We start from the raw sequence: 26,216 nt of genomic DNA on the forward strand, positions 1-26,216 counted from the left end.
GATTTTGGAGCCCAAAAAATAAAGTCTGACACTGTTTCCCCATCTATTTCCCATGAAGTGATGGGACCAGATGCCACAATCTTTGTTTTCTGAATGTTGAGCTTTAAGCCAACTTTTTCACTGTCCTCTTCCATTTTCATCAAGAGGCTTTTTAGGTCCTCTTCACTTTCTGCCATAAGGGTGGTGTCATCTGCATATCTGAGGTTATTGATATTTCTCCCGGCAGTCTTGATTCCAGCTTGTGCTTCTTCCAGCCCAGTGTTTCTCATGATGTACTCTGCATAGAAGTTAAATAAGCAGGGTGACAATATACAGCCTTGACGTACTCCTTTTCCTATTAGGAACCAGTCTGTTGTTCCATGTCCAGTTCTAACTGTTGCTTCCTGACCTGCACACAGAGTTCTCAAGAGGCAGGTCAAGTGATCTGGTATTCCCATCTCTTTCAGAATTTTCCACAGTTTTTTGTGATCCACACAGTCAAAGGCTTTGGCATAGTCAATAAAGCAGAAATAGATGTTTTCTGGAACTCTTGCTTTTTCGATGATCCAGCAGATGTTGGCAATTTGATCTCTGGTTCCTCTGCCTTTTCTAAAACCAGCTTGAACATCAGGAAGTTCACGGTTCACGTATTGCTGAAGCCTGGCTTGGAGAATTTTGAGCATTACTTTATTAGTGTGTGAGATGAGTGCAATTAGGCAGATTAGTTGAATGTTAATAGAGAAGTTATGTATGGTTAGGATTTGTTATTTGCAGAACTGTACATTAAAAAATAAATATTTAAGGGAAAAATGAAATAATTCTGAGATTATGTCCTTTCTACATTTTTCCTAATGTTAAAAAAGCCTTTTCTCAAAAAAAAAAAATGATAACAATGATAACAGATGGTAATGATTTTTTTAATGTCCTTACTTAATGAAACAAAGTTGCTAATTCTTTTTTTAAAAGTATTGAAATTTTGACCAGAAAATTTTGAATGCGTCTTGTCAGACAAATACCATTGTATTCATAGATGCAAATCTTGTAACACCTGATTATGACCTTTATTTTTATGAAATATAAATGTAGAAAAAATTTTTTTAGGAGGTCAAAGTGAATTGGGCAACAACTCCCAGCAGTCAAAAGAAAGACACAAGCAGTAAGTATATTTTATACTCTTTGAACTTTTGTGTTTATTGTACATAGTAGTTTTCTTGTAAACATATAAACATCATGCATTTGCAGTAATGTTTTGATCGTTATCCTAAGATATGATTGACTGTGTTTGTGTTAATAAATTTAAGAACAAATCTAATCTTTGTCATCAGGTAGTACCGTTGTCAGCACACAGCGTTCACAAGGTAATTGTATCTTCTTAAACATAAAATGAAATCTCTTGAAAGGGTATTCACTAACCACCTGAAGTTTTTTTGTTTGATGTTGGGGGGAGCGGGGAGGGAGGGATCGTATTTCTATTTGTCTCTCTGGCAATATTTTTCCCCCCTTTTCCCAGTGTTGACCAAGTGTGGCTTGTCCGCTACTTGGGTGCTATTTCAAGTTCTCTGATTCCCCCCTTGGTAGCAGCTGATGCCTTAGAAATACTTCACCACTGAAGGGCAAGATACCCTGTTTCCTTGAGGTCAAGTTCTGTGCTTCATACCCAGATCTTCTTATTGCTTGAGTTGCACTTGAAACTGTGTCTTCCAAATGGCAACCTAATATGTTGCTTAAGGCCTGCCAAGTAGGGGTAACTTTTCTTTCCAGATATACTTTGTCAGAATTGATGTGTATGTCCATTTGAAGTGTTGATCCAACTATTTTGTATATTTAAAGTGTTTCTTTTTTTTTTTTTTGAGCATTGTCTTTTTAAGAAAACTTCATATATGGGATCATTATTTCTCTCCAGTGCTTTTTTAATGACTCTGATATAAAGTGAAGGGATTACTGTTTTCATTCTGTTGCCTTCAGTCTTAGTTCACTTGCACATGGATTCACATAAACTGAATGGTGTAATGTCTGGGCAACCAAAACTGTTGGCTTTTGAGAAAACTCAAATACTTTAACATCAAACTGTTGCAATGCAAGGTATTTCTTTGATTGTTCTTCACAAAATATGGTTAAACCAAGTATATCGCATAGCTAGCTTCAGTAAACTGTCTTAACTGAGGCAAATCTAGCCTAATAACTCATAATACCACTATTTTTATTTGTAAAGATTTAATGTAGTGGTAAACTGAATAAATGTGAATAATTACTATTAGAATGGTAAATAAGTCATTTATTTATATATATATATATATTTTTTTTTTTTGCAAAACTTGTTATATATTAATAGTTTATTTTGGCCAGTATTATAATTGGTTATAAGTAGAAATGTAACTGTCAGTCTCCCATTAGATATATCATAGGAGAATCTTTCCTGTATTGTCACCTTGATTCATTATTCATTATGTTTAAAACTGATAGAATTTGTCTAGATATAGGATAGTGTTTTACTTATACTTTATTGTAATACATAAATTATTTTAAGAATACTTTATTGAATAGATCTTAGAATTTTTTTAAATTCTAAAATTGTATTTTTCTTTTCAATTCCCCTTCCTTTCCCCTATAAGATCATTTCCATGTCTTTGTTGGTGATCTCAGTCCAGAAATTACAACTGAAGATATAAAAGCTGCTTTTGCACCATTTGGAAGAATATCGTAAGTAACAGAGGATAAATTTTAAAATGCTTTTAATTAGAAACAATCATATAGAAGTAATTTGAAAATCTGTTGTGAATGTTTTTGGACATAAATTTTGACACTTGAATGTAATGTATTAATATTTACTTGAATAAATGTATTGTTTAGAGCCTATTCAAGTAGTTAACAGCCAAAGATTATTTTCCCATTGATAAATCTTTGGTCTTCAATTATCTTAAATTTTTTTTTCAATTAGCATTAGTTTTTAAGAGACGAATGTGCTGTCCTGCATCCTGTTTCTTGTATGAGTGTCTTGCTAGCCTGGTCATTATCTTTAGTGAACTTGTGCTGTGACTAAGGAGTTTAGACCCTTTGGCACTTCTATGATACCATGCATTTTCTGTTAATATATTTTAACAAAAAGAAACCTTAATAGTTTAAAAAGCAGTTATTAATGTTAATTCCATTTAACATTTTGTTGTTGTTATTGTTGCTATTAACAACAATAATAATGCCTCTTACTATTTTGTGAAGCACTATATTGCTTGCGTTGTTATTAATTGTACAGTTTAGGCCTGTTATAAATAGCTCACTTGAGTATTCATCATAAAAGAACTTTAATATTTTGAAAAGCATGCCTGTAATAGAGTAAGAATAAGTTGATTATTGCACTTTCTTAGAAGTAATTGTTGAATCTAGAAAACAAAGTTTTTAGAGTTTCTGGTTGCTTTATTATTGGTGTTCCAGCTAGAAAAGTAGAAAAAAGGAAATTCTAGCTTTGATTTAGTTTGATAAACAGACCAACAGCAGAGATGAGAAGGAGACTGGAAAGTAAATGCTGGTGATATTGATGTTGAATTTGGGAATTTTCATTTGAAGAGTTTTAGTTCACTGGTAGGAGGATGAAAATGGATAGTGACCAAAGAATGATCATAAGTAAGGGGCCAACTTTAAAGGCAGTCACAAGATGAGAGTTTATAGGTGGGCTCTTCTTTTAGGTAACATTTTTCTTGATCTCTTAGAACTGACTTTAGGAAAAGTTCTAATTTCTTGATTGTTCTTTTTAGTCTGTTTTAGGGTTTTGACGATGGTTAGCTGGCTTTCAAATATCTAGATTGGATAGTCTTAACCTTTTACCTCTTAAAGGCTTTATAAATTTCTGTATACAAAATTTTGTGCTTGTTTTCATTTTGGTGTGTAGTATCTTTGTAAATTTTATCCACTTTCAGCATAGTCACAGGACTGTAAAGGATTAAAGAACTTTGATCTGTATCTTTGCTACTTCTTCTTTAGAGAATTCTTTCAGATAATATAAGAATCAAGGCTAACATTTCGTAAAACTTAACTTTAAGAAGAAAAGGCTTTTCTAACATTTTAACAGATTAAATGCTATATAATTAAATGTTTAGATTTTGATTGAAGTCGCTTTTCTGAAAGCGTGGATATTTAGTTTAGGGTTAAGATAAAGATTGTTTAACAATTGGTGAGTGTAAGTTAAATGACATCCAAATTTTAGTAATTTCATTACTTTTTAATCAAAAATCAATCATTTCTTTTTGTTAAATATGTTGGTATCATAATTGTAGTCTGTAGGTTTTCTTAGAGTCTACTATGATTACTGATGTATATATGATTTTTTTCTTGATAAGACCTTTAAGTTTTATAATTTTCAGTTGAGATAATGTCTAAGCTTTAGGTTATCCTAAGAGTTAGTGTTTCTAAATTTGAAGGAACCATTTTCAGTTGGTAGCATCACTTCTTGATTTTTTTTTTTTTAATTAAAGGAGATACATTGATAAATACATACATTGAGAGATTCTCATGATAGTCAGGTATTGTCTGTAGATTCTACAACAGTGCTTGATTTATAAAAATTGTGTAGTAAGTGTTGGCCTATTAAAATATTGGGTATAAAAATTACAGCACTTTCTTTCCCTAATTTATACAGCTTAAATTTTTCCTGTTCCTTGAGTTTAGGGTAGTCTAACAGATTTTGCTGTAGAAAAGAATCAGCAACAAATTAAATGCATGTGTACCATAAGTATTTTTACATATTGAGAAGTGACTTGCATTAGTTTTCCTCTTTCACCATCACCTCTTTGTCATTTTGACCCTAAGCACTTAATAAATCACTCCTAAATTTATCAAAATATGCTTATGTATACTTTAATATAAAATTATATTGCATGGCTTTCTGACTTGGGTTTTTGTTGTGAAAGTGCCTGTTTTGTTCATGTGTCCTGAGAGAACAAGCATTGTGACATACCTGGCTAACTTAAAAGCAGATTGCCTGCGAAGCACAATTTGAGTCCAATTTTTTGAGGTATGGAGTTTTAGCTATCATGGCTGGGTTTTTCACTCAATCTCAAATAATAGGGCTCTGGTTATTTTGCAGAGTATCTCTGAAGAATGGACAGAATTGCCCTGGCTAACTACAAGCTACGGTTCACAGTGGATAAATGTTGGCGTGCTTTTTTACTTTCTGACTTTTTAAAATTTTGCTTTTATATCTTGTAGTTTCCAATCAATCTTATATGATTGCTATTTTAGAATTTAGTGTAAAATCTTTTCTTATATAGAATAAGACTAAAGTGTGTGTCTAGTATTTTTCTTCAATAGTTTAACATTTCTGAAAATGTCAAGTTCTCAAAATTTACCCATAGTTCAGAAGGGGGGTGTGAACTGATCTGAGAAAATGAAAAAAATTAATTGATTTAGGGAATATACATCTTTTTCATTCTTTTAGTTTCCAGTTTTCTATTTTAATTTTTTAATGATTAGGTAGTATATAGTGTAAAATAGCAAATTATAAATTGCATGGTTAAAGAAAGCCATTCATTTAGTGTGCCAGTGAACCCTATAAGTTAAGTAATTCATGTGAATAGCTGCTTTTACCATGCTTAATATTTAAAAATGTAAAAACTTTTTGAAGTGGGAGGCAGTTTCTGTAAAATGTATACATATATATTTAAAGTTTTTGATTTGCATGTTTATAAAATTAAGCCTCATTTGTAATACATAATAAATTTTATAGAATAAAAGGTAAATTTGTATTAAAGGTTCATTTTAATGAAGATGAAACATGAAAATGAGTTGTGTATGAAATTCTCGCTTGATATCCAGAGGAGAGTTTGCAAACCTAAACTTCTGATTGTTTCTGATTTCAGAGATGCCCGAGTGGTAAAAGACATGGCGACAGGAAAGTCTAAGGGATATGGCTTTGTCTCCTTTTTCAACAAATGGGTGAGCTCAATAAAAAGTGCATGTGCAATATAAGAAGAAAGAACAAAAATGTTCGTTTCATTTTGATTATTAGTCATTTCTGTCATCTACCATTTGTTCATGTCATGATAATTAGTACTCTTACTAGAGGATACCTTCTTTCTCCTGTTTGGTTATTTAGTCAACGTTTATTTAGCACCTTGGGCTTCGCTGGTGGCTCAGATGGTAAAGAATCCCCTGCAGTGCAGGAGACGGGTTCGATCCTTGGGTCGGGAAGACCCCCTGGAGAAGGGAATGGCCACTCATTCGAGTATTCTTGCCTGGTGAATCCTGTGAACAAAGGGGTCTGGCAGGCTATACAGTCCATGGGCTCATAAAGAGTTGGACACAACTGAGCAGCTAAGCACATGTATTTAGCACCCTGATGCACGCTGCTGTCTATGGGGTCGCACAGAGTTGGACATGACTGAAGCAACTTAGCAGCAGCAGCATGCAAAGTACTGAGAAAATGTTTTCAGAATATAAAAAGTAGAGGTGTTTAAATCATCATCCAAAGATAGGACGGATATTGAGTATCTCATATATATTTGATTTGTTTTCTCCCTGTTTTATATTCCCATGTTAATTTAAAAGTAACTAATAAAATGTTCCAGTGGATGGGAATTTTTCTAAAAAGAGTATATTAATGTATTTGAAAATGTCTCATCATTTCCTTCATTCAGTAAACACTATTGAACATGAATTTGTATAGGCTTGAAGTTTCTGAGTTTTGCAGAGAAAAGGAAGGATAGCATAGTTTCTCAAATGAGAGGTGAAAGGCGGTTATAGAGAAGGAAAGGCTTACATATATGACAGCTGGATAAAATCTTTCGTATGTTCTCCATACAATGTAATACTGTGGTGTTTACAAAAGGAAAATGAATGAGGAACCTCTGTAAGTACTGGTTATGGAAAGATTTCCATGGGAAATTGTCAGGTAAAAAACTTTTTTGTGTAAAAAAGAAGAGATCTCATTATATGTGTATGCGTGGCAGGGGGCAGGGTGGGGGTGATTTCTTTTCCCCCTGCATTCCCCCTGCAGAGATTAACAAGAAACTTGTAAGGTTTCCTGTTTGTGGGGCAGGTAATGAGAGGCACATGGGCAGGAGGGCGAGAAACTTCTAGCTGTACTGTACTATGTGAAGTTTGAACCTTGTACATATATTACTAATTCAAGTAAATAGTTTTTTTAGTGTGATAACTCGAGGTTCCAAACAATTAAATGCAGAGATATCACACTTCTAAAAATATAGGGGTGGATGGTAGGAGAATTTATATGCATTAATCCTGGATTATATACTGAGGCTCCATTAACCTTTAATTTTATTGTATTGCCTCTATGTTACGATTGTTTGCCAGTGATAAGTGCAAAAATACTGTATTTTTTGTGCAAGAGTCCCTTAGAATGAGCCATTAAAATTTTTGATACTATGAAATGTATTTTAGAAAGGATTTTCTTTAGTAAAGGGAGTATTTGAAATAGGTATCATTTCTTGATAACTTTAGGTGAAATTTATAAGCATCATTTATTGTACCAGTTCCTTCCGAGTTTTTAAAAACAACTGTTTGCAGTTATGCCAACTAGTGTCAAATTATCTTATATTTTCTAGTTTCTGTGTCTGCCTATATTGAAACTAATGTCTGGTTATTCCTCCCTATCCAGATATTCACTATAACAGCCAGCTTGCAGCAGTTTTACTTTTTCAAAATTTACTTTTCAAATAAAAAATCAGCCCTAAAAATGTTAACGTGGCCTTTTTCTTGTTTAATTAATGTCTGTGCTGGGTCTTTATTGGTGCGAGAGGGCTTTCTCTAGTTGTGGAGAGTGGGGGCACAACTCTTTGTTGCGGGCCCTCGAGCACACAGATTTCAGTAGTGTGGCACACAGGCTTAGTTGCTCCACAGCATGTGAAATCTTCCCGGACCAGGGATCGAACCCGTGTCCTCTACATTGGCAGGCGGATTCTTGTCCACTGCGCCACCTGGGAAGTCCTTAACACGGCTTTTAAGTTAAGGCAAAAGAAGGTAGAATGCACCGTAACTGTGTGTCGGCTGTTCACACAGAGGCATTGTATCTTTCGATCACATTCTAACTATCATCTTCCTCTAATGAAGCGAAAGTGTCTTCTAAGAAGCAGGTATTAATCTAAGAGGTCAGGAAAAATCCATATATTAGAAGAAAAATTGCAAATGGTAACGCATATTGAGAGATGAAGATGTAAAAGCTCTGTCATGTATGGTCCCATCTACCAAGTGTAAAAGGAGATGAAAAAATAAAAACTATGAGACAGTAACTAGTTTGTAAAGCTTTACTGTTAATCCCAGCATAATATTTAGGGAAGGTAGAAGAATACCTCATGCACTGAATTGATAGCCACATTTACCTTAAAGGATTGATAAATAGGTTGTCAATGTTTTGTGATACTTGGTGATATAGGTTGAGGTCTTTGGGTGGAGTAAAAACTCACTTTTTTGCATTTGGGATTATGGAATATATTACCCTGCTGTATGTCACTATTTAATGCATAGTTAGTATGGAAGTCAGATATAGCAGAGGATGTCTGTGTGTGACCTCTGTAGTTACCAGACATGGATTATAATCCTGACAGTCATCACACAAAAGGTATATAACTTTGAATAAGTGATACAATTTGATCTTCCCAAGTTTATGTTTTAGTTTCTATAAATTTGTGCTATGTAACTGGCAGGCATTCCTGGTGTTGAGAAGTGCCACAGCACTGATTGCAGTTGCCCCTGGCTCCCTTGCCTCTCCTGTGTTGTGTGTCCTAGGCAGACTCCGGTACTGGTTGAACATACCTCCCTGCCTACTCTGAAGTAACAGAGTGTTGCTATAGAGAAATTGAGTCAGCTGGTTTCACTTCTAATTTAGCAGTTACACATAGATAAACACATGGTACTGTCTTTGTAAACCTGTGTTTCTCTAGTAAAATTGATTTCCTGTTCTTTGAAAAACTGTTTCATGCTCCCTCATTTCTCCTCAAATATTCCTCACTCTTTTTCTCCATCATCACCCTGAGCTTCAAATGAGAAAGTAAAAGCTATCATACAGAAATTCCCTCAGCTTTACCACCAAACCTACATTAAATGCTCTCACCTTCTCCCTCTTCCTCCTGTTACAGTGGAGGAAGTCTTTCCTGTAGTTGTATATGAGCATGTAATTATATTTGTTTTCTAGGGCTGCTGTATCAAAGTAGCTGAATGACTTAGAGTAATAGAAAGAGTCTCTAAGTTCTAGAGGATAGAAGTCCAGAATCAGGTTGTCATCATGGCCATGCTCCATCTGAAGATGCTGGAAGTATCCTTCCTTCCCTCTTTAGTTTCTGGTGGTAACTGGCAATCCTTGGCATCCTTGACTTGTAGCTGCATCACTCCAGTCTCTACCTTTGTCTTCACATGACCCTCTTTCCTCTGTGTGTGTCCTCATTAACTTCTCATGTTCTTACAACAGCCCTTCTTTAAAAGGGCCCACCCTAACTTGTATGACCACATCTTAATAATATACCTGCGAAGACCCTATTTCAAATGCATTGAGGTCACTTTCACAGTTATGAGGCTGGATGGACTTCATATAAATTTAAGTGACACAGTTCATCCAACAGCAGATAGTTATTAAACATCTTACAGAGTTCAGACTGGTTAGTGTGGAAAGCAATATTTGTTTTTTTAAGAAGAATCATTTCCTTTTTATGTGTCTTAAGAACAGCTTTTAGCCTTAAATTTACCTGTTGTTTTGTGCTAGGTGAAGCCCACATTTGACGTAGGCAAACCAAAGCTGAAGCCCACGTCCTTTTCAGTCTACTCTTAAGTTGGCTTTATTCTTTACTCTATACCAGGCCTACTCTTTTCAGGTTCACCTATGGATTTCTGCTTGCTTGGCTCTGGACAGTACATGGTTGTGGGTTTCTTCCTTCATCACTAGCTATTCCTTCTTAGTCACCTTAGCTCGCAATTTCTCCTTTATCCAGTTTTCACATTTTGCTGTTTTTCAGGGCTCTATTCTAGGACACTCTTTTCTCTCCAGCCTTTCTTCATGGCTCTGAACCTTATATCTGCAGCTCTATTTACTTCACACTTAACTAACAAATTATCTTCGTTTAGATGTCTTACATATATCTGAAACTTAATGTGTCTTAAATAATCGTTTCTTCCTCAAACTTGTTCCTCCACTGCCTCCCAGACTTCTCATTTCCGTCAATGCTAGCACTGTCCTCCCTGCTGCCCAAGCAGGAACCTGGGAATCGGCTTTGATTCCTGCCCTTTTAGTTACTGTGCACACGGCCCCCCCACCCCCATTCTGTTGACTCTTCCTTTAGATTACATCACTGCTACTGTATTAGTCCTGGTCACCAACATTCTTTTTTAATCTGAATATTATATTAGTCTTATAAAGTGTCTTTTTACTGTCTATCTCCCCAAACTGTTCTCCTTAAAACATAAGGATGGTCTTCTTAAGACATAAATTGGATCATGATAATCTCTTACTTAAAATAATCAGTTTTTTCTTCTCACACTTTTCCTTTTGGCACACTAGATTCCAGTGAAACTAGTTGTGTTTCACATGCTTCTTTTAGATGTGTACCAAACTCATGCCTGCCTTAACACACTTTGCAGTGGTTTTCCCTCTACCAGGAACACTCTGGTTTTTTGACTTTTCTAGCTCCTTTTCCTCAGCTTAAAAGTCATTTCTAAGAGACCTTCCCTAATCGTGCTGCCCTAAGGTAGATTTTTTTTTTAATATAAATTTACTTAATTGGAGGTTAATTACTTTACAATATTGTATTGGTTTTGCCATACATCAACATGAATCTGCCACGGGTGTACACGTGTTCCCCATCCTGAGGCCCCCTCCTACCTCCCTCCCCATACCATCCCTCTGAGTCATCCCAGTGCACCAGCCCCAAGCATCCTATATCCTGCATCAAACCTGGACTGGCGATTCGTTTCATATATGATATTATACATGTTTCAATGCTGTTCTCCCAAATCATCCCACCTTCTCCCTCTCCCACAGAGTCCATAAGACTGTTCTATACATCTGTGTCTTCTTGCTGTCTTGCATACAGGGTTATCGTTACCATCTTTCTAAATTCCATACATATGTGTTAGTATACTGTATTGGTATTTTTCTTTCTGGCTTACTTCACTTTGTATAATAGGCTCCAGTTTCATCCACCTCATTAGAACTGATTCAAATGTATTCTTTTTAATGGCTGAATAATACTCCATTGTCTATATGTACCACAGCTTTCTTATCCATTCATCTGCTGATGGACATCTAGGTTGCTTCCATGTCCTGGCTATTATAAACAGTGCTGCGATGAACCTTGGGGTACACGTGTCTCTTTCAATTCTGGTTTCCTCGGTGTGTATGCTCAGCAGTGGGATTGCTGGGTCATAAGGCAGTTCTATTTCCAGTTTTTTAAGGAATCTCAGTATGGCATATTCTTGCTCTCAGCCTTTTGTTTCTGTCATGGCACTTACCACAACTAATAATTACTTAATTTGTCTCCTCCAAAAAATGGAAGCTCCATGGCAGCAGAGACCGTGTCTGCCTCTTTGACTGTATTCCCAGCACTTAACATTAACTGCTGTCTAGAACATGATGACTGCTCAGTATTTACTTGTAAGATGAATGAGTAACCAAACGCTGTTGTTGAAAACTTGTTGGATTGTATAAAGTGAGATTTTCATCCATAATAGTCTGGGTTGTTACATGAACTTGACAGTTCACGTCTTTCAGGTGATTAAAAATTCCCAAAAGCCCTTATGAGGTAAAAGAAAGACAGTTTAAAAGCGCCATTGTAAAATAAATAAAAGCACCATTGTATTTTAGGAAAGCTGTCATATATTGTGAATATCATAAAGTATTCCATTAAGAAAACATTTGTGGAACGCAACCATGAGTTTTCTCTTTTGCAAACAGTTGTTTAACATCAACTAATAGTGGCTTCTTTGTCATTTCTAATGTTGTGTGGAACAGGATGCCGAAAACGCCATTCAACAGATGGGTGGCCAGTGGCTTGGTGGAAGACAAATCAGAACTAACTGGGCAACCCGAAAGCCTCCAGCTCCAAAGAGTACATATGAGTGTAGGTGTATTGGAGAAGAAAAGGAAATGTGGAATTTTGGAGGAAAAAACACTAGATTTTAAATGTTAGAGCTGTTCCCGGAGACTTATTGCAGAAATAGATGAGAAGCAAATCAAGACTACTGTTCAAAAATGTACTTAGTTTTCATTTTTGTAATAATAAATAATAAGTAATATCTCTAATGTCAAGTCTCCTATTAATTAGAGAATACTGAATAATATTTAGACATTCTTGGGGGAGGTTTAATCCTCAATCAAATTGTAATATGTATTAAACAAGCATTTTGATCAAGATAAATATTACCATTACAGTAGTATAGTTAATATTGCTTTCCTCTTTCTGAACATTTTGTGAACTAAAAATATTAAACTTTTCTCCCCAGCAAACACCAAACAGCTATCATATGATGAGGTCGTAAATCAGTCCAGTCCAAGCAACTGTACTGTGTACTGTGGAGGCGTCACTTCGGGGCTGACAGGTGCGGGGACCTTACCTATGTGGCATCTTAAGATTAATTTTAAAGTACTTGATGTTGGTAGGATTTTAATGTGATTCGGTTTTGGTTTTTGTGTAACAGAACAACTAATGCGTCAGACTTTTTCACCATTTGGACAAATAATGGAAATTCGAGTCTTTCCAGATAAAGGATATTCTTTTGTTCGGTAGGTGTGGTTTTTAAAAAAACTTTTACCTCCAGATCATTTTTGAACTTTTAAGTTAGTGGTTTTCTTTAAAATTTTCTTTGGTTATAAAGAAATAGAAATTAATCTAGCTTTTATTAAATTTGCCACAATAACTCCTTCCTTCCAATACAAAGGCAAATCATTTTCTATTAAGAGAATTTTCTCCAAAAACTGAAAACATAGGCCATTTTATTCTCTTATATTAACTTCCTGTTTTACCTCAGGCCCAGTTTGATTTTTTCAAATACGTTTTATTTATAAGTACCTTAAACAATTTATATTGTAATTCTTAATATTATTGTAATTTAATATCATTGTAATTGTAATATCATTGTAATTCTTAATATTATTTTCAATAGGTTCAATTCCCATGAAAGTGCAGCACATGCAATTGTTTCTGTTAATGGAACTACCATTGAAGGCCATGTTGTGAAATGCTACTGGGGCAAAGAAACTCTCGATATGATAAATCCTGTGCAACAGGTGAGAGGGTTCTTGACTTTGCAAAGTAATGGCTGGGCTAATAGATATATTTAAATGAAATTGTTAAAGATTCTTGTTAATGTTTCTAGCTACAATGATGGCATATAGGGGCTCTTCCTACATGTATAATATTATAGTTCCAGAGTGATGGTTCATGGATGCAGTGGTGACATGATGAATGTGACTGCTTCAACTGACTCATGCTCACACCACACTGGATTTTAAAATGTTCTAACAAACCTGACAGGGTATTAAATTTTTTTCTAATTCTTAGTAGACTTACATACTATTTGGAGAACTCACAAGCATGTTTGAGTTCAGTTGAAACAAAAGCTATAAATATATTTAGGACCTTGGCATTTTCTTCCAGATTTTGCCACCTTTGTTTTTCCAGGCAGTTCTAGTAGTTCAAACTTGATCCCACAAACATGTCTATGAGGAAATAGTAAATGAAACATCAAGATAGGATTGAGAAAATCCTAAACTATATAACTTTCTTAAGTAAACTGAATATAAGAATAGTCTTCATATCTTCCTTATCTAAAGGAAACAGTCATATGGATAATTTACAAAACACTTAAATGTTCTCTTGAGTTGAATATTTATTTCTAGGGCATTACCTGCTGGCTCAAAGAATATGGCATTTAGAGCATCACTGTAGAGTTGAAGCAGTATGACCTTGCTATTTTTTAGCAGTGACAACTTACTCTTGCTTATCCTTTAGTTTTCATTGTAATGATGACCCTATCTGTTATGGTTATGTATTTGTGGTATATAAGGACTATATATGCACCTATAATTTCAAATAATACTAAATTATCTGTTATAACTTTGTTTAATAGCAGAATCAAATTGGATATCCACAAGCTTACGGCCAGTGGGGCCAGTGGTATGGGAATGCACAACAAATTGGCCAGTATATGCCTAATGGTTGGCAAGTACCTGCATATGGAATGTATGGCCAGCCGTGGAACCAGCAAGGATTTAAGTAAGCACACTTGTTCTTTTCCTTTATTATTAACCTTTGAAAATGTCAAGAACTTAGGAAGAGATTTTAAGTAATTAGCAGGTAATGTGGCCTTCTATCTAAAGCATAGCCTTTGAAGGACTTAGAGAGTTTTTTACTTTATAGTTTTAAGTGTATATCTTTTAAAAATTGCCTGCAAATGTGTTGCTTTGATTTATAACCAGCATTGTAAGCACTTTGGTAATGCTTGAATGACTCAACAAATATTTAAGTAAGAAAATAGGAACTTAATAGTTGTTAAGGTTTTTATGTGACTAATGGTCACTGGCCTTTCTTGGATACAGTTATTTCGATCCTAGTTGCTTTATTCATTAGGCTTTTTTCCTGTGCAAAAGGGTTTATTCATACATTGTTATACAAAAGCTTCTTTATACATCCTGAATTATGTAATTTTACTTAAATTTCTGAAAAACACTTTACAGTTTTTATTTAAAATTAATCTTATGTTGAAATATAAGCTTACATATACTAATAGATACTTTAATTTCTTCTTTGAGTAATATAAATGCAAGTCTGTATTATACCAGATGATCAAGATTCTTTCAGACAGTGGCTTGTTCAATGTATGTCAAACCCCAGGAGAACAGTTCTGAGATTAGAGATGAGTTTTTCTGAGTTCAAAGGGAATAAATGTTTATAGATAAAGGGTATTTTCTTAGCTGTAGTTAAACTAACAGAATTAAACCATACACATTAAAGCTACATGGATACTTATTTTTAAAAGAAAAAACCTTTTGCCTTTGCTTTCTCTGACATAACAATTATTCTTATATTTGGGCTTAAGAAAAAGGATATTTCCCACATATGTGTAATTTCTTCTTGGCATTACATTTTATTTTAATCAGTGGATTTCCCTTCCCCTCTGCTTCTTTCACATTCTCCACCAGTCAGACACAGTCTTCTCCACCATGGATGGGACCAAATTATGGAGTGCAGCCACCTCCAGGACAGAATGGCAGCATGATGCCTAATCAGCCTGCAGGGTATCGAGTGGCAGGGTATGAAACCCAGTGAAAAAGGACTCCAGAATCTAAAGTCAGGGGCTTAAGGCTACAGGGAGTAGTAAAGCCGTTGTTTACTTACAGATTTATCAAATCAGTCAGTGCAAATGTCAGATACAGTGTATTTATTTAAAAGATTCATTTTTCAATCATGAAATTACTTATCATCCACATTGTTTTAAAAAGAAACAAGATGCTGGATGTCTGCCAATTTTTGCCTTCATTACCTTTTTTGATAAAGATTCTCAGATCCTTGTTTCAAATACAAATGCAGGGATTGCTGCCACTTTTTTTAAAATTGAGGCAGAAAATTGCACAATGTTGAACTTTTTTCCACTGAAGTAGTGTGCAGTTCTAGTTTGCATTCCTGATATGATTTAAAACATGTAATATAAAGATGTAAAAAAAAAGAAAAACCAAAACTGTGCAGAGTCTAGAAGTTCTTTGTAATCTTCAGCTAATGCACAATTCTGTTTTAGGTTTTTTTGAAATAGACATTGTTTGAGCTGTCCCATCGCCACGGTTTCCCTCTGCCGTTTTTAAATATAAATTATTAGTTTACATCATTTTTGTATCTACATTTTTTCATAAATTTGTCTTGCCTTATTAAAGTTCTGTAAAATACACTTAAATGGAAAAAAAATGATGTTCATTTAGATTGAAAACTTTTCTCAGATGGATTGATAATTGTATTCATCTTGTGTTTTATATGAGAAGGTGCCTCAAGAATTCCCTGTTGAATCTGTTTAAAAGGGTTTTTATCTTCTGTGATAAACTTTGCTGTGTACCAGGAATTATAAAAACAAAAACTTACTAAAGAAAATCTCTGAAATGTGATAAGTTCTTATGAACCCATGTTAATTTCATATGTCAACTTCTATAATTACATGTATTATTTCATTATGTAAAATGTTTTAGCAATTTAATATTTTGCACAGTTACCAAACTTTGTATGTCATTTCATCCTTAAAGGCATCATGCAGAGTCGACAGGAGATTTATAAAGTTTTGTTTGCATGTGAATATGAAATACACACTTTGGTAGTCTTTGAATACAAAGTCATCAGCTCTTGTTTTTCAAGAATTTTGAGACACAAAGTTGTATGTAAAAAAATATATTAATTTGCCATATTCTAGTTACATTTACTCAAAAAGAGTAAATCAACTTGATTTTAATGTACAAATGATAGCTGTGAAACTGTAGAATATCCTTAGGTCAGGCATGGTGGTTCCTTGTGAACTCCAAAATTAGCCTGAATGACCAGCCGGGTGAAGCATTTTTTAAATGTTCAGAGGCCAAAAGATAAACAACAACAACAAAATAACAAAAACCCTTGAAATCCTACCTCCTTAAACAGCCTTCGAAGAGGAGAAGCCTCAGTGCAATCATTACTTTGATTCTTTTGGTACCTGTTTTCCTGGAGTTCCCAGTTTTATTTTGGGTTGGCTCCAAGCATTAAGAAGTTTAATCTGTGATGGCATTGTTCTAGTTTTGAAATTTCTAGTACATTTCAGAGTCTCTTAGAACAATAGTGGGAGATTTTGTTTTATTTTGTTTTCAATAAAAGTCACAAACTCTCCTGTTTGACTCACAAAGGAAAAGGATCCCCACTATACCTATTTGGATGCTTGGTTGTTCTTTTTAAGACCAGAGAGCTCCCGGTATTTTGTTTAGGAACAGAAAAGGCCCGTGGAATCTTAAGAGATTCCTAGCCTGTATTCTCCAGGTAGCAGCATAGGAGCCTGAACTGGTCTCTAAGCCAATACTCTAGTAAACCAGAGCCCAGGAAAGACAGCTCATAAATGTATAATTCTCTGGGGCTCAATTCTATGCAGTTGTAAACACTTGGAAATTTTATTTCCTTGTTAACTTCTACAGATCAGGGCATGCAACCAAAAGCAGCTTAAATGAAATACTCAAAAAATGAAATAATAGGATGCTGTTTTTAGATTCTTCTGGTTTATGTTCCTGTTTTAGGACCCTCGTTGTTTTTCTCTTATTCAAAAAAATTTTATGTCCTGTACATCTGTGGACTGCAGGGTAAATTATTTGGGCATAAATAATCTAAGCAAAAGTGTAGTTTTCCTTTCATTTTGACTATCTCAAATAATAACACTTTTTATTAGCCAATATTTTTTTATTGCACAATTCTAAAATGTACAGACTACTTTTTGAGAAGAAAGTAGTATTACTCAAAGGGTTACTACTGAACACATTTGCAATTCAGGAACATTGCTGACTTTGCTTTAAATCTTATTCTCAGTGTTAAATCATTTTAAAAATTAAAAGTCTAAAAATCATACTGGTATTAGTATCCAGTAAGGAAATTACAGTTTTTAAAATGAATTCTTTCTCTGCAATATGCATTCAGATTTTACTTTAAAATACATCTGGTACTGTAAAGAACCTGAAGTGGTTCACACTTAAGGGGTTCATTAATCCAGTATTCTTTGCCCTGACTGTTTGGATATTAAAGTTCATTTATGTTTTCTATAACCTTTGGGATCTTCTTGCAGTGATTATTGTGTGTGAGATTTTTTTTTTTCTTTTTGGTCTAGCCATATTGTTATATTCACTCAGGTATTTGTTATATTTCTTTTTAATCTTATTTCAGAAACCATGCTTTGCATTGGGATACTGCAAAGAATTGCTGTAGAAAACTTATTATATGAAATCAGGATCTCATTTTCCTTGTTGATATTCTCTCCCTGTTGAAAATGAGATTCACATTCTAGTTTTATTCTTGTTTTGTTTCTGTGCTTGCTTAGCTTCCTTTTGTATGTGTGTTAAGAGTTCTTTTACTTTGGAAAAAGCGGTTGATAAGGACTAGTTTGCATAGAGAATTAGAATTGAGTTTACCAAGAGATACAGGGTGCTCTTGAGGTTACAGTTGAATTGGAAAAATAAACTGTGTTTGTAGGAAATAAAGAGCAAACCCTTTCAATGAAAGAGTGATGATTTCTAAACACAAAATCTTCTTTGTGTACAGGATTATTGCATTTTTTCCAGTGACTACATTTTGACTGTTTAGAACTTGAAGAACATACCTCTAAAACAACAAATTTTAAGAACCTTGAGTAAAATGTATATGAATGAGTCTCAGTTGAGTAGTACTTTACCCTATGGCCTCTGAAGTTGGAGGCCGAAGTTATTCTAATAGTAATTCACCTAAAAAAGGAAAAAGTAGATTTTTGACTCAGGGTTAATATGCTTAAATGAGTTACTGCACAGAAAGTAGGAGTTAAGCAGATTTACATACTAGATAAATGAGATCCCTAGCTTATCTGTTTTCAGCTCTAGAAGACCAATAACCATACTTAAACATGCAAGATTTAGAGGCTCCTACTGTGGAAATACTAAGCTGCTCTGGAGTGAAAAGACACATGCTGATATTTGAAGGTCCTCACCGACTCAGTGGACGTGAGTTTGAGCAAGCTCCAGGAGGTGGTGAAGGACAGGGAACCCTGGCACGCTGTAGTCCATGGGGTCGCAAAGAGTCGGACACAACTGAGCAACTGAACAACAAAACCAAAAAGTAACTGGCCACCAGTCCTCTTAGAGTGGAGTGTGTTGACCAGTAAGCCCTACCCATGTACACAAACCTTCCAAACAGGTTTTTAGTGCTTCACTTTTCAATGAAGTCAGCCAGAGGTCACCAGAAATTGAGAAAAACTTTGACTGCAAAAGGTAGAGCTAAATAAAAAGCAGCTCTCAAGAATCTGAAAACTTACACTGTATTCAAGAAATTAGAACAATCCTAATAAAATGTCACAACAAGAAATGAGAATAAATAAATTCAGTGGGAGTATTAAAAGACAAGGAGATGTCCTAGAACAGAAATCAAAAGTAGAAAAAATAAATATGGATCAATTCAGGAGGTTTATAATATAAAATCAATAAGTGTTCCAAGAAGAAAACAGAAAATAGGCGAGTGGGTGGAATTTATTAAATAAAGGGAAATTTCCCTGATGATTTTTTGAGTTTAAAGGTTGAAGAAAGGCTAATGTTGAGTTTATACAATAAATAGGAAAGATTCATGTGAAGCCATACCACTATAAAATTTTAGGATGCCAGGCCTGTAAGGGGCCCATCCTAAAATTTACCAGATAGAAAAAGGATTAAGAAAAATACCCAATGACAACATTGAACCTAGGAATCAGTGGGGCACTATCTTTAGAAGTGTGAATGAATTATGGTCATGGGTCACAATAGAATAAAGACTAGATATGTAAGTTCATAGAAGACTGATTCTCAGGGGAAAACTGGATAAACTCCATCAGAACAAGTCATGGAAAAAAATACAATGTAGTATCTAGAAACAGGATCAAACAGGAGTGAGATAATAGGAAGTCCTAGGATTACAGTTGTGAAGAGACCTGGCAGCCAATCCAGATTGATGGTCAGCAGGCCAGACTTAAGGCTCTCTAGAGGTCGAGCTGTGTATTATGAGAAGCTTCACAGAACTATGGAGAATGTGAAAAGACTAAATACTGGAAAATCAGGCAAATGGGAAGAGACAAGCCAGGGAAAACATTGTGTAAGAAAAGAAACATTCCCTGAGCCAAGTACATGCACCAAGCTAATATTTCTTGTTTTCCTGAATTATATTCGTAAATATTTGTACTATTCCACTGCTTTGGTTTTTTCTGGCAACTCCAGTTGTATGTTGGATTTCCTCTGCCTGTCATCAATTTCTGTCATTTGTTCTTAATTATCTTTTCGTTTGCTTTTTTTTTTTGGCACCGTGACATACGGTATCTTAGTTCTCTGACCAAAGATCGAAGCCGCGTCCCCTGCTTTGGAAGCGTGGAGTCTTAACCATTGGACCGCCAGGGAAGTCCCTGCGTTTCTCATCTCTAATCTCTGTTCCTTAATGTGCTTCCTGTGGTATCCCGACTCAGTTGTGTTCCTTTTAATGTAACCTTCATTTCTGGGGGGAAAAAATTTTTTTTTCTGTTTCCTAAATTCTACCAATTTCTGTTTCACTTTAGGGACAGCTCTTCCCTGAATTCTTACATTTCTTAGCTGCATTTGCTTCATTAGATTTTTAAAATTTACATTGGAATGTCAGTGTATTATTTTCAACTGCTTTATGGGAACATTTTCTTGTGAGTTTTCTCCGGGGAAACTCTGGGTAAGTTTTGCTGTCTTTCTTATTTTTAATTACAGTGTCTTGGTACAAATGCTGTGCTTACATCTTTCTGTTTATTCATATTTGAAATGGTTGGTTTTTTCTAGACCAAGTACCAGCAGGAGGATGAAGGGGAAAGAACCTGTCAGGGTTTCTTACCTCCCTTCTCTGTGGCTACAATGAATTGTCTGCTTAAAAGTGTAGACATGGTTCCTCTCTGGGATGAGGCCCTGTTCAGAAGTTCTGTGCCAGCTGAGCACCCTTGATTGCTTCATGTGCTCCATTAAGTGACAAAACTCTTGTCTTCAAGGAGATCCCCTAACTTGCTTTCTGAAAGACATCTCCTCTGGATCTTTTAGGCACTTAACACATCTTCCCTCCCTGCCTCTTCCAGTACTCACATACTAGTTCAGTCCTTCTGACAGCTGGCTCCACTCACGGTTTGGCTCTCAGACTGAATATTTGCAAGTGATTTCTGAGGTCTGCCACTACTGGCCCCCTCCTCACTCCCTGTCCTTCGCCCACAAAACTCAGTTGGCCTCCCATCCAGTACCACACTTCTTCTCAATGTGTCGTTTTCTCTGTATCTCTGGCTTCACTTAAGATACTGTTTGTGGGAGCTGGTGGTCATAGGTTTTCCTTATTGCTCCCTGTGGTTTCCAGGAGAAGGGTAAAGATCCAGGTACCAGACTACTAACCTTTCTGCCAGAATCAGAAGCCCAAAGGAATCTTTCATAGATGTAGATCTGATCATGACTCTTCCCTTCTTGAAAGTCTTTGCTTCAGATTATATTTAGGATGTAATCTAAAATCTTTGGAAAAGACCATGGTGCTGGGAAAGATTGAGGGCAGGAGGAAAAGGGGGCAACAGGATGAGATTGTTGGATGGCGTCATTGACTAAGTGGACATGAGTTTGAACAAACGTGGGAGATGGTTACAAACAGGGAAGCCTGGCGTGCAGCAGTCCATGGGGTCACAAAGAGTCTGACACAACTGAGAAACTGAAAAACAACGACCAAAATCTTTAATACAGCCTGCAGTTGTCTTCTAAAGTAGTCTGTGTTTACCCAACTTCACTACAAGCCACTTTATATATCAGAATCCCATCAGGATACAGAGACCACCACTAAAATTTGAAAAGGGAAATTTTAGTGTAAACAGTGAAAAATGGTTAACCCCTAGAAGGAGTGCAAAAATTGCAAGTGAAAAAAAAAAAAAGATACTACTTCTGAGCAGAGTGGACAGTGCTAAGGGTTTAGGAGAGCACTTGAAGTTTCTAACCTCTTCAAAGTGGGCTTGATTATTGATTATCGCAGGAACCTGCAGCCTGGTAAGAAACATGCCAGAAGGTGTGGGCCAGACCTGTTCCTTAGAAGCTGCCTACCATTGGCCAGAGTTGATCTTCAGAAATGGTCCACCAGGTGAGGGAGCTAGGGTTGCCAGATTTAGCAAGTGAAAGCACAGTCCCAAATATTACATGAAACAAACTAAAAGTTATATGATGTTTAACTGGAATCCACGTTTAACTGGGTGTCCTGTATTTTATCTGTCAGCCTTTGAGGGTATTACAGGCTGGTGCACCCAAAGCTGCCATAGAAGCAGCTGCAAGTGAGGAAAAGTGTAGCCTGAGGGTGCAGCAGGCGCAGGTCCAGAGAACCACTGAGGGGAGCACCCCTGGGTCTTCTGTACACCGATCCATTGGATTGCACACTGAATACAAAGATTGAACCAGAACCCATAAGGAACATTCCTTCCTGTCATTGCCTTGCATGTTCCTCTAGGTCCCTCTGTTGGCAGAGCCTAATAGTGAGCCAGCTGGCACAGGTGAAATGCTTTACAAAGCAAGGCATAGCAGAGTGGATTGGGGATCAGAACTCCCATTGCAGAACCCTGCCGTGTGAATGCCTTTTGTCTGTCTGCTGTTTGTCTTCAGCTCTCCACTTAAATGTCTCTTCCTCTAAAACTTCTTCCTTTCTCTACCCACAATCTAAATCAGGAGCCTCTCACATCATCTTATAGTTTCCCTTTAGAACATCTGTCATAATTTTAAATTATGTATTTATGCGATTATATCTTTAAAACCTGTGTTCCCCATTAAAAGTTGGTGACTGTTTTCTTCAGTGCTGTATAGATACCCTGTAGGTAGTAAATCATGTAATTAATTTAATTATCTCAATTTCATTTTAAACAAATGGCTCTCTGCTGTGTGCTGATAAAATACTGGGCGTGAGGTAATAAGAGCTAAAACTAAAGGACCACACCAGGGCCAATTCTATGAGATCTACCTTCCAAAATGTGGGGTGTAGGCACGTAAGACATTCAGGTAGAAATATCCAGTAGACAATGTTGTAGAATTTGGAAGGGAGATCCAGACTGGAGTAGAGATGGGAGTCATCAGCATTTAGGTGGTAGTTCAACCCAAGGAGTGGCAGTCACCCAGAGAGACAGTAGAGTGAGAAGAGGCCTGAGGACAGAACTCTTAGGTCTATCTGTATGGAAGGGGGCAGAGACAGCTAAGCTTGCAAAGGAGAATGAGGAAGAGCTGCCTGACAGGGGAGAAATACTGAAGGCCAATAATGTTGCAGAGATCAGGAAGGAAACCACTCAAGGAAACAGTAGTCAAGGGTCAAGCGTGGCAGAGGGGGAAAATGTTCACTGGATTTAGCAATAAAGAAGTAACTGGTGACTTTAAAAACTAACACTTTCAGTGAAACAGTAGGAACAAAATGTGGATGCAGTAGGTTAGGGAGTGGGAGGTGGAGATGTTCAGTGCAGACTGCCTTCCTGATTTAGTGGGCTGTAGAGAAAAGGAAGCAGAGAGGAAGGAGCAGATAGATTTAAGAAAGCAATAATTTTTTTAACATCTCAAGACAATAAATTATGAATAAATCACAAAGGTAAGTAAATGATCACCAAAAACAAAACCTCTACTGTTCACCCATTTGGAAATACACAACAAAAAAATACCTCTGTTTTATATAAAAAAACTGGAACAGCAGTTCAAGAATGTGTTTGTGTGCATGTGTGTACTATTTCTCTAGGATACTTAGAATTGAGAGATGGATTAAAGAATTTAAAGTGTAAAAATTGTATGATACATATTGTCAAATTGCCCTCTTAAAAGTTGTATCATTTTACACTCCAACCAAAAATGTCTGAAAGCACCCATTTGCCCGGCTTTTACCAATGCTGATTGTTATTAAGCTTTCATTTTTGCCAATCTGAGACATGTAAAATGATCTCTTCTATTTCCCTGATTGCAAGTAAAGTTAGTGATTTTTTTCCCATGGTAATTGGTTGTTTGTGTTTCTTTTCTGTGACTTTTCTGTTTATGTCCTTTGTCCGTTTGACCTCCAAGGACTTTTAGACATAGTGATTGCAAATTGAATAATAAATAACTACTGAAGCCCATGCACCTAGAGCCTGTGCTCCACTACAAGAGAAGCCACCGCAATGAGAAGCCTGTGCACTACAATTAGAAGCCCCCACTCACCACAACTAGAGAAATGCCCTCGGAGCAACGAGACCCAGTACAGCCAAAAAATATATATATATATTTTTAAAGAAATATGATCATAGTATCTTATGTTAAGTGACAGAAGCAAGTTGCAGGAAAAAGATAACATTTATCTTTGAAAGTAATAGAGGAAGTTTTGGAAACAATATTTTTGAACTAGACATCTTTCTTAACTGAGTATAATTAGAGTGAAAGCTAGGCTCATGCAAATGGAGAAACTAGAAACATTCTTAAGGTCAGGAAGACAAGGTTATCTACTATTACCTTATTAATTAAGTATTTCCAGGACTTACCTGGTTGTCCAGTGGTTAAGAATCCACCTTCTAATGCAGGAGACACAGGTTTGATCCCTGATCAGGGAACTAAGATCCCACATGCCTAGGGGCAACTAAACCCACACTCTGCAACTGCTGAGTCCATCCACTCTAGAGCCTCTGCTCCCCAAGAGAAGCCTACACGCTGCAATGAAGACCCAGGAGAGCCAAAGAAGAAAGAAAAATAAAAATCCCAAACCTATGACAATTAGAAAAATACTATAAAAACAATGAGAGAATTAAGTGGGTAAAAAAATATTAGCATACTGAAATAAAGAAGGCCCTTATTTGTATAAAGCCCTTATTTGAAGAAGGAATTGAAGAACCCAGTATGCCTGGCTTGGAAGAAAGAAACCTCTTTTAGAATGAGGTTGTTTGAAACATAATGTGTATCAGCTGGAAAACCCACAGATCTCTTAGGATGCATTTGGGCAATTCCATTGGAAAAAAATTTTAAACACTCTCTCTTTACAACAGAGTCTCTTCATTGTGACACTATTAACATTTTGGTCCAGATGATTCTTTGTTGTAAGGGATGTCCTGTGCATTGGAGGATCTTCAACACCTATGGCATCTACTAGATGTGTAAGCAGTGCTCCCAGCTGAGAACAACTGTTTTGTGTAACCACTTGGCACTAATATAATCATAAACACAACCAGACGTTGAAACCCCACTGTATTAATAGGTGATCATTTAGATGATCCAGGATATACTTAAAAAAATTTTTTTTTGGCTGCACAGGCTGTTCATTGTATAGTGTGGACTTTGTCTAGTTGTGGTTTGTGGGCTTCTTTCTTGTGGTGCATGGGCTCTAGGGCGTGTGGGTTCAGTAGTTGCAGTGCAGGGGCTTAGTCCCTCCATATGTGGGATCTTAGTTTCCTAATTAGAGATTTAACCCACCTCCCCTGTATATTGGAAGGCAGATTCTTAGCCACTGGACAGCCAGGGAAGTCCCGATCCAGGATATTCTGATGATCATTTTAAAACTTGAAATGGAAAGACAAAATTGGAAAAATTTCATGGAAAAGGAAAAATGTGCCCTTCTCCCCCTTACCTCCAGATTAGGAAACAACATATCAAATCTTAATCACAGAAGGGACCCCTTCTCTTATTAATAGTCAAGAAGACTAAGGTTCTGCCAGCTAAAGAATGCCACTCACCATCTGGCTCTGTAAGGATTAAGTTATTAGCCACTGCAGTCACTGACCTTCAACACACCTTGAAGGGAGTTCAGGGTGGAGATCAGAAACAAGGCACTCTGTGCTCTGGAAAAATTGGGAGAATAGGACTTCATATGGATATTTTCAGATTTTATGAACCTAGTTTCCTGCATCTTTCCATACTTAGCAAAACACTAAAATCATTAACTAATATACCTGTGCTTTGTCACCAGAAGCACCCCTCTACCAACGTGTGCTTGATGCACATACCCCTTCTCCAAAATCATACATGTGCTAACCTCCCCCGCTAACCTCTTCACATCACTTCCTCAGAGCTGAGAGACTATCTCATTGACTACAGTCCTCAGTAAGTCCCTGAATATAACAAACACAACTCTCACCTTTTTATTTATTCATATTATTTCATTTGACAGTTCTCAGTGACCAGTCCACAGTGCAACGATTAATAAGTAGCAGGATGAAGGCTAAAGGTGCAGGAAATCTCATTTCGGGGTTTTCCAGTACATACAAGCCTCACCCTTAACACATTTGTACTCAGCAGCTATTGTCAACAAAGAGTGTGTAGATTTATTCTGCAATTCCATGGACCAAAACTAGGTCATGCCGGAACTCCATTAACTCAATTCCAACCCCTTCTAAGGGAAAACGTTCAAGTAATACGTCAGAGTATAATTAAGGGAGAAAAGATAACTTGATACAAACACACAAGTGATAGAAACAGCGAATACTTTGGTGGACAACACTCCCTTGACAAAACACTAAATCGCAGCCGACGTTGCTAAAAATATATAAAATCTAAGACTTGCATCAATGACGGATGGAATTCTACTCAGAAACAGGACTCA

The 26,216-nt window shown here is 36.2% G+C and overlaps 1 protein-coding gene across 3 annotated transcripts in view; it reads left to right on the forward strand.

Annotated features, from left to right (window-relative positions):
- The window catches only part of TIA1 (TIA1 cytotoxic granule-associated RNA binding protein), a 39,059-nt gene extending 15,411 nt beyond the window's left edge, over window positions 1-23,648 (forward strand). For 2 of the 3 annotated variants that reach the window (XM_010845289.1, XM_010845290.1), the window contains exons 4-13: window positions 1,081-1,135; window positions 1,305-1,337; window positions 2,592-2,679; window positions 5,829-5,904; window positions 11,924-12,032; window positions 12,415-12,510; window positions 12,610-12,694; window positions 13,075-13,198; window positions 14,041-14,186; window positions 15,113-23,648. In XM_010845289.1, the coding sequence (XP_010843591.1) occupies window positions 1,081-1,135; window positions 1,305-1,337; window positions 2,592-2,679; window positions 5,829-5,904; window positions 11,924-12,032; window positions 12,415-12,510; window positions 12,610-12,694; window positions 13,075-13,198; window positions 14,041-14,186; window positions 15,113-15,239 (939 nt within the window). In that variant the 3' untranslated portion in view covers window positions 15,240-23,648. The remainder of the gene's footprint in view (window positions 1-1,080; window positions 1,136-1,304; window positions 1,338-2,591; window positions 2,680-5,828; window positions 5,905-11,923; window positions 12,033-12,414; window positions 12,511-12,609; window positions 12,695-13,074; window positions 13,199-14,040; window positions 14,187-15,112) is intronic. The other variant, XM_010845292.1, reaches the window with a different exon arrangement.
- Window positions 23,649-26,216: the final 2,568 nt, after the last annotated feature.

This window comes from Bison bison, unplaced genomic scaffold (assembly GCF_000754665.1).
Source record: "Bison bison bison isolate TAMUID 2011002044 unplaced genomic scaffold, Bison_UMD1.0 scf7180017864215, whole genome shotgun sequence".
Lineage (NCBI taxonomy): Eukaryota > Metazoa > Chordata > Mammalia > Artiodactyla > Bovidae > Bison > Bison bison.